General features: G+C 33.2%; 2 protein-coding genes across 5 annotated transcripts in view; both read right to left on the minus strand.

The window, feature by feature from the left end:
- Positions 1-5,979, minus strand: part of Snap25 (Synaptosomal-associated protein 25kDa) — a 28,345-nt gene extending 22,366 nt beyond the window's left edge. The window contains exons 1-4 of one of the 4 annotated variants that reach the window (XM_081974006.1): positions 5,785-5,979; positions 2,964-3,055; positions 2,865-2,906; positions 1,807-1,855 (exon numbers count right to left, since the gene is read on the minus strand). In XM_081974006.1, the coding sequence (XP_081830132.1) occupies positions 1,807-1,855; positions 2,865-2,906; positions 2,964-3,050 (178 nt within the window). In that variant the 5' untranslated portion in view covers positions 3,051-3,055; positions 5,785-5,979. The remainder of the gene's footprint in view (positions 1-1,806; positions 1,856-2,864; positions 2,907-2,963; positions 3,056-5,784) is intronic. The other 3 variants (XM_081974005.1, XM_081974007.1, XM_081974004.1) reach the window with 3 other exon arrangements.
- A 100-nt stretch (positions 5,980-6,079) lies between these two features.
- LOC145725299 (uncharacterized) lies at positions 6,080-7,260 on the minus strand. Its single transcript, XM_081974002.1, has one exon. The coding sequence runs from the start codon at positions 7,175-7,177 to the stop codon at positions 6,272-6,274; it is 906 nt and encodes a 301-aa protein (XP_081830128.1). The 5' UTR covers positions 7,178-7,260; the 3' UTR covers positions 6,080-6,271.
- Between the last annotated feature and the right edge of the window lie 1,161 nt (positions 7,261-8,421).

The following is an 8,421-nucleotide window of genomic DNA, read 5'->3' on the forward strand; positions in this document are numbered from 1 at the left end:
AAACTAGAAACAAGGTGCCTAGCCGGTAGATCCCCAAAACGCTGGCAAGAAAGCTGAACAACAGGGTCACAGGGAGGCTGATGACAGACCTGACAGAACTTGTCCTTTTACATGAAGAAGAAGACCATTTTCTATGTTCGATTTTAACAATTTTATCATCAACAACAGCGACCGCTGGAATCAGGTCAGTGATCATTATATTTCACAAGAAATTTTACACTTGTATACCTCATACTGTCATGACACAATTATCAAGGCAACTTTCATGATGAAAAGTGCATGATAGACTTTCCTCAATCAGATTTTCTAGTAAAATGATCATGTGAGCCACCTGGGGAATGGCGTTACAGCCGTTCCAGTAGGCTGACAAATGTCACTTACAAAGCTTTTCTCCCTGTTCGTCGAAAGCATTGTTTTGCAAAGGTTCTCATTTCTTAGCAATATTTGAATGTTCAGTACCTGTATGATACTGCTAGGAAGCATAATTAAATGCTCATTAAAAGTTTTTACTAAATTTTACCTTTATGAAACGATACGTCAATGGAAAAAATAACAAAAACAATCAAGAGAAGCTCCAATATTAAAAAACAAGTTCCCATATTAACTACATTAAAATCCTAACAAGATAATGGGTAACGAATACTAAGATGAATAATTAGAAATGCAAACAAATTATTTCTTGTATTTCTGGTTTGCGAGTTTTAGGGAAAAATATAAAAAATGTGTGCCCCAAAAACGAATTGTTTGCAGACCTACCTTTATCTGAACTTTCTGGCTTAAAATGTTAAAGAATCAACGATTTTTGTTAGACAACTTAAGATGAATTTCAATGTGACAAATCAGGCGCAAACTCGCAAAAATCACAGTCAGGACAAACCTTAGTCTAAGTTAAGCTAAAAACGCCAGTGTAATCAGCCATAATAGTAAGTTCACAGCAATTGCTACACTGTAGGCAAAAAAAATCAGCCAACTGAAAGAGGTTTTTTTGACCAATAACAAACTACCACTATGCTGAGGTTTACGCAAATGCCACAGATGTGGACTTACCATGATTGTGCAGAGCACTCCCTAAATTCTAAATAAGCTCTTTTCAAATTTATACAATGTTTTGTCTAAACTCTAAACATTTTAAGAAGGGCGTCGTCTATCTGAAACTCTCTGTAAACAGAAAATATTTGCATGTTTGATTACTTGGAACTGTATATTCTGGTATTTTCTTTACCAAGTTGTACGAAGTTTTATTGAACGTTCTTGAACCATTTAGCGAGTATGACGGTGAAACTGAAACATTTTGTATATTTTCTAAACGATATTAGCCCATTTCAAGCTTTAATTAAGAATAGAGATTTAAACAAAATATAGAAGCTGCATGGAGTAATCTTTAAGTCTAAAAGTAAACCAAGCTTTTTGTAAATATTGCTATTATTACCTTTTAAATAATAATAGAAGCAAATTGAGCACAATACATTATTAAATTTCGAAAAAGCACTTAACAATTCAAAATTCGCAAAATATAAAACTGAATTAAGTGCATAAGAGCAAAGCTAAGCTTCATCATCTACATGCTAGAGAATTTCAACAGTGTATCGAAAGTATAAGACTGGTGAGTTGATAGAGTATGAAATTGCACAATCAAAAAACATGTATAATAAAATGGATGATGCAGATAACCGTTGATCAAATAAATTGTTTAAATTATTCAATCAACGGTCACAAACACAGTGAAAATGACGATTTCGGATAAAATGAAAAGTGATCTAGTTTAATATGAATAAGTATCAAACCGTATAGATTGGAGAGACTCACCTCCCTGGTCATCTAAAGCGACCAAGGTACGGATTCCAGCCTCCTTACTCTATTGCAGCACAAAAGTGTTAAAATGTATGTTAGTTTCTATGAGTTGGTGAACACACCCGGCATGTTAATCTTAGTTACGGGATTACTGAACGTGGCAATTTCATAGTTTCTTTGAGTGTTAGTTATCAGTATTAGATTGGCAGTCTGTATCCACTTAACGTAGAATTCATAAATTTAAAGTTGGTATCTTTCACATTAGCCAGACTACCTCCATGCTAAGCGGTCTGTGACAGGTATGATTCCATAACATGCAGTTTATTACTTAGAACACCTGACCAACCTGCTTTATCCCAATCCCTTTAATTAAAATAGTTAGTTTAGTATTTAGCTGGACTATTGTCACAAACTCCAACTGGCTAACGTGAAAAATTCTCAAATGTTTATGTTATGGTAGTGGCATGAAAAAATTTCGGGTAATTTTTTGTCTGCCAGTGTGCGTGTATGTGCAAAAGTGCATATGTGTCTTAGTATAATAGATAAATTTTATGCTGAGCTCAATAGTAACTGTACACAAAACACAGCACAAACACAGCCACACTTGCAGGGCTACCGCTACCACAACATAGATTGAAAGGACATTATTCAAACAGAACCGAAGCATATTCAGCGTTAACTATAGTTTATTAGCAAATCGAAGTTCACATCGATTAAGCTTGGTTGAGCGAGGAGTGGAAGATCGCATAGTTTGTATAGGTTTCCTAACACTTCAATCTTACTATATTTATTTACAAGGAAAAATAACTTTGTAGCTGAAAGTTTATATGAGACTTTCTGATTTTATTCTGCCCAAAAACATTTAACTCTTTTATTAGTCAGTAGAAACCACACATGGGATAAAGGAAAAATTGGATTGGGCAATTTTTTCTGTCAAAAATCATTATTTTAGCCATGACTGTTTTAAGATAATGTGCAAATTAAGTTCACAAGAGTTAAGAGCTATATAGAAAGTATAATAATTAATATTAATATTAATTGTACTAAAATAACTTGATAAAATATATACATACCTCCTCACATAACGCCAACATCCGTCTTGTGCTTTCAAGTGACTGAAATATGAGTGTTTTTAACATAATTTGTTGGATTTAACCAAATTGTTACGTTACCTCATCAGTAACCTGCTGTGACTTGAACTGTATCTCTTGGAGTTCTGTCCTTGGAGCTCCATTTTCAGCTGGAGCTGGGGCTGGCATGTTGGCTATGAAAGGAATAAAATGATTTAATTAGACAGCTCTAAAGATTGTTACAAAAATTGTCCGTCATACAATTGCCTGCATTAGATCATCAAAAGAGTATGAAAAGAGCTCTTATTGTGTGTTATACAAATAATGAATAATGAAAAATAGGGAGCACCAAGTAAATTAGGAAGAACATTTTAAAATAGTGTCTACAGGGTGTTCCAAACTATTGTGCCAGAATTTAAGGGTTAGTAGATCTCGCGAAAACAAACGTTTTTTGCTTATAAACCCATAAGGGCAATCGTCTTGTTTCCGTACTACAAGTGTCAAGTGAGATCTACTAACCCTCAAATTTTGGCACAATAGTTTTGGAATACTCTGCATAGTTCGTTCAATTTGATTGTTGCATCACAATCACCAGCAAAATCATATGTTGATGAATGGTGATTATATAGATTGATTCCAGGATTGATGATTATAGTTTTAGGTTATAACTTAAGGTAGAGGCTACAATAAATTTTATAGTATATGACCCATCGATGTAAGTTTATAAACCAATAATTAAACAATTCATAGAAGGTGTAGAACACTTGAACACTTGCAGAGGTTTCTGGTTCTCAAAAGCATTTGGAGGTCTATGCGTCTATGAAACTTTCAAAAAGCTCCTAGAGGCCACTGGCAATTTAAAATGGTTCTGGAAAAGTTCAAAGCAGTTGTAAGCTCTGGAACTTTTCATAAAGTTCTCAGTAGCATTTAGAGGTCTTTTGCACAACCAAAACAGTCCTAGAAAACTCTGACAATTTAAAACAAGTATGGAAAATGCTTGTAGATCCCTGTGGCACTTTCTAGAAGGTTCTTAATATCATTCCATAGGCCTCTACTATGAAACTTTCAAAATGGTCCCAGAGGCTTTGGGAAATTTAAAACAGTTCTGATAAAGTTAAAGAAAGGCTCAATATACATAATAGCCAAAACAGGAAAGAGAATTGTTAAAAGAAAAACTCAGAAAGGGCAATAAATAATATGTATAAAAAAGAGTAAGAAACCTAAGTTAGAAGATCCTGACACTCCTAACAGTGATGAACGAGAAAAAAGCTAGTTTACCAAGTTAATTTGTATACTTTTTATAATATGGTCAATTACTAGACTTTTTTCTCTTTTTATTAATTTAGTTTTTCCATAAGGTTACCAAAGACTTTTTGTTTAAACATTTTTACAAGTGTAAAGGATGTAGCTGGTTCTTGGTAATATCCAATTACAATTAAAACAATTAACCAAAAGAGCTGTAGATTTTTTAAGTAAAAAAGTTTGCTTAACTGGTCAATTACTGGGTAATCTACCCTATTTCCCAGTTTGAAAATTGTTTCCAAAAAAAAAGAGTCTATAGGAACTCTGGTGAATTTATCCAAGGCTTCTTTGTTAAACATAAAAATTTATTGAGGCATTACTTGCATAAACCAATCAGTAAAACAAATAAGAAAAAAGTATCACAGTATTCACAGTTAACAAATAATAATCTATTTTAAACCCCAAATATTATTTATTTGTTATTTTTGGGTCATTTTTAAAACCTCGCCCAAACCAATCAACAGATTTGAATGCGGTTTGGACTGTCATTGGGTTTGGTTTATTGCCTTTTTACTGATGTAAAAAACTTTTGCTTTAATGCATTCTAACTGCCTTATAGAAGGTGTGAAATAAGTGTGTGCAAAAATGTAAAATTTTCAAGTATTCCCCCTATTGACCAATATTTTTTTTTTGGTTTTGTTTTAACATAAGGAAGTGTTATTTACATCAATATATGGGGTCGTTTTTTGGTGTTTCCCAATTAACGTCCCATGTCTCAATAAATATTGATTTATCTGAAAAAGACAATATTACAGTGCTCAAGCTCAAATGAAGTTATGGCAGCAGCTTTTTATGTGTCCTTTTAGTTGGGTATAGATACAATATTATCTGTTACATAATTTTTAATGCAACTCCATGAGCAATAAGACTATACAGGGTGGCTAGAGACAATCAAAGTGGGACAAGAAAATAGAAAAGTATTGAATTACAGTCAATTTACTAATAAATTAGTAATAAATACTTTTAACTATTTTTTTACATAGTAACTTGTTGTCTAGGGTATTATCTAGGGAGCTTTGTTTAAAGGGGTGTAGCTTCTAGCTTCCTTATAGGTCTTTTATGGACATAAGTTTACTAGAAACCAAGATAGAAACTTTCTTCTTTATGTTACTAATTTTGCAACACCTTGTGTAATTAACCTATTAAGAACTGCTGCTCAGGAATATAAAGAAAAGTAATTATTGAAAGTCAGGCCGGCTTAATTTAACTTTACTGTCCTCCATCAATTAGGTCATAATTTTGCAGAATTCAGTAAAATGACAAAGATATAGATGATTGACAGTCAATATCGCATACAAAAACAGGATAAAGGAACATTCAGTTCAGGAAGACGTATTTCCGTAGAGGGAATACGTCAAACAAAAATCAATAATACTCAAGGGCAGATGCACACCCCTTTTCAGGAAATCAACCCTAAAAATTCCAAGAATCCTTTGAACATCAACTTTGATGTGTCATTTGGTAAATGACTCATGTAGGTTAACATTTTTAATAAAATATTTGAAAGACAGCCTAGGGAAGGTAAAAGAAAATAAATAAATAACTTACACACAGAAAATCGATATAATGGGAGTGTAGGACATATCTAGCAGTAAATATGATGACATTTTTGAATACTTACCGGTGTAGTTTACTTTTGTTAATACAATTTAATGGATTTTGATTCCAGGAGTCCAGGAAGTGTGAGGATTTTCCAATATGGGAACCACTTTAAAATTTAAAAGAAATTTTTGTTAAGCAGGAAAAATTCTGCAGGGTCTTGAAAATTTGTTTGACGTTAACTTAACATACCATTGACAGTAATGAAAGTGACAGTTGACATGGCTTAGACGGTGCCAATGTTGATGCGCTGTTGCCAAACATTTATATCTCTGTTATTTCCTAGGTTCTTTTACAAATTAATACAAATAGAAATCCATATTTAAAAAGGTGATTGACCAAAATATAATAGGGACTTAAGCTAAAACATTACAGTCCATACTAGTCACTAGACCCCAAACATTCTTAAAAAACAAAGTATACCTAAATTAATTAAGTACTCAGTAGTATACAAACAGAAAAATAAGGACCACATTTTTGTCCATCTGTCATAAAAAAATATAAAACTCTTAAACAAAATTTGTTTTCCATATTGTAACAGAACTATCAACAGCACCACACACAAAATAGTCCCCATCAGGACTGAATTTACAAGATGCAACTCCAGATTTATCCTTTAATGTATAAAGTGGCCTCCCTTCCATAATGTCCACAATCACAGCTTTACTATCCAAACCACCAGTTAAAAGATATTTAGCTTTTGGATGCCAGTCTACACACATTGCATTATCATGTAAAGCATAGTGCTGCAATAACTTTTTGTTTTTAATGTCAAACACTCGAACAGACCCACTACTACTGGCAACTGCAATGATGTTATTACTCGAGTGCATAGCCACATAGTTAGGATTCCCATTGCCAATAGTAAATGTATGAATACAATCACCACTTGTAACATCCCAAATACGAACAGTATGATCATCTGAACAAGAGGCAACAAAATTTCCAAGTGCAGTAAACTTAGCACATTTTACCCAGTTGTTATGGCCCACAAAACTTCCCATAAACTGTTGTGATTCCACATCCCAACATTTAACTGACTTATCATTGGAACCGGTGATCAATTTTAAACCATCTGGAGAGAAATTAACTGTGTTTACCGCCGATAGGTGAGCTTTAAATTCTTTGGCTGTTCCTAGGATTTTAGGCACCCAGATTCTAACTGTACAGTCCTTGGAACTGGAAGCCAACAGCCGACAATCAGGTGAATAATCTATGGATGTAACTGGTCCCGTGTGCCCGGAAAACTTGTAGCTTCGGCCAGTCTCTTTGTTGTTAAACCATTTTGTCCATATCATAAGGGATTTGTCCAGAGAACAACTGGCAAACTGGTCCCCATTTGGATTAAAACTCAAACCAGTTACAGTTGCGTGATGTCCTTTAAAAACTGTTTGCACTGTTGGGTCGCTGGTCATTTTTTATTGTTAAAATACTGTCATAAATAAGTTAAATGTAAATTAATAGTTTTTAACGGACAACCAACAACATACTTTTTAAAATTTGAATTAAAATTGAAAATAGTAAACAATGTCATCAGTGTCAAATGTCATTATCACATATCTAATATGTGTGTCGTCTGTCTCTTAAAATAAGTCAATAGTTCTGTTTCATTCTAACCTTTAAAATATATTGAAGAAAAGTGAAATGGCAACAACCCTGATATCTAGATTAGTTCGAAATTTATTTATTGAAATTGAAATGAGCTGTATAAAGTAGGGTTAGAATTTTTAGATTTGAAATTTTTGAGCTTCTTGAATTTAAACCACAAATAATTAAAAACCTACTTTACACATAAGTAAATATATGAGAAAATAACATACTAAACAGAATGTCGAAGCGGCGATGCCCTTTTAACGAAGACACCGCACAGGCTATCAAAAAACAGGAGACAGGGCTAAATGGGAAAGGACGTCGAATTTTTTCGGCTGCATCCGAAAAAACATTGCAGTTACTCTTTTCAGCTGCGAAACAAGTCAAAGACAAACCCATAAAACCAACAGAAAATGTGAATAATGTTGTAAGCAGCGCCTTATGTAGCCAATGCCTGAGAATGGAAGAAAATGAGTTGAAATGTTATTATTGTGAAAAGGTTTTGTGTTCTGGCTGTATAGAGACTTGTAGTCAATGTGATGGTGATTATTGCAAAAAGTGTGTTTTTAATGAGATACCTGATAGAGGTTTTACTATTTGTTACTCTTGTTATTAGGTAAATTGTTTAAAGGAGTTACATATGTGTTTCTGTATTTCAATTGCTTGAAGGATTAGTTATTGGTTGAATATTTATATTGGGCAAATGTGCCTTTCATTTTATTTATTATTGTTTTCTGTTTAACTACTATTTAGACTTGGTTTTTATTACAATTTTATATCTTTGCTAACAATTACTTGCTCTATCCCCTATTCACTTTTCTTTGCCCCTTTTCTCAGTAATTACTTTTGAAATAGAAACTTTTACAAGAAAAACCTGACAGTATTATAATTTTTCCTCCAATTGATCACATTATAAACACAGTTTGTTTTTGCCAGGTGTCACGTGTTTGTGTATCCCGTTTTTTCAAAGTGATCACGTTATATTATAACTTTCCCTATTTTTTTATTGTCAGTTGTACAATCTTCATTCACTCTTAACAACATCATGGCAACACCGCAATCTGAGTCA

Source organism: Ips typographus, linkage group LG2, assembly GCF_016097725.1.
Source record: "Ips typographus isolate SLU linkage group LG2, UJ_Ityp_2.0, whole genome shotgun sequence".
In the NCBI taxonomy this organism is placed as follows: Eukaryota; Metazoa; Arthropoda; class Insecta; order Coleoptera; family Curculionidae; genus Ips; species Ips typographus.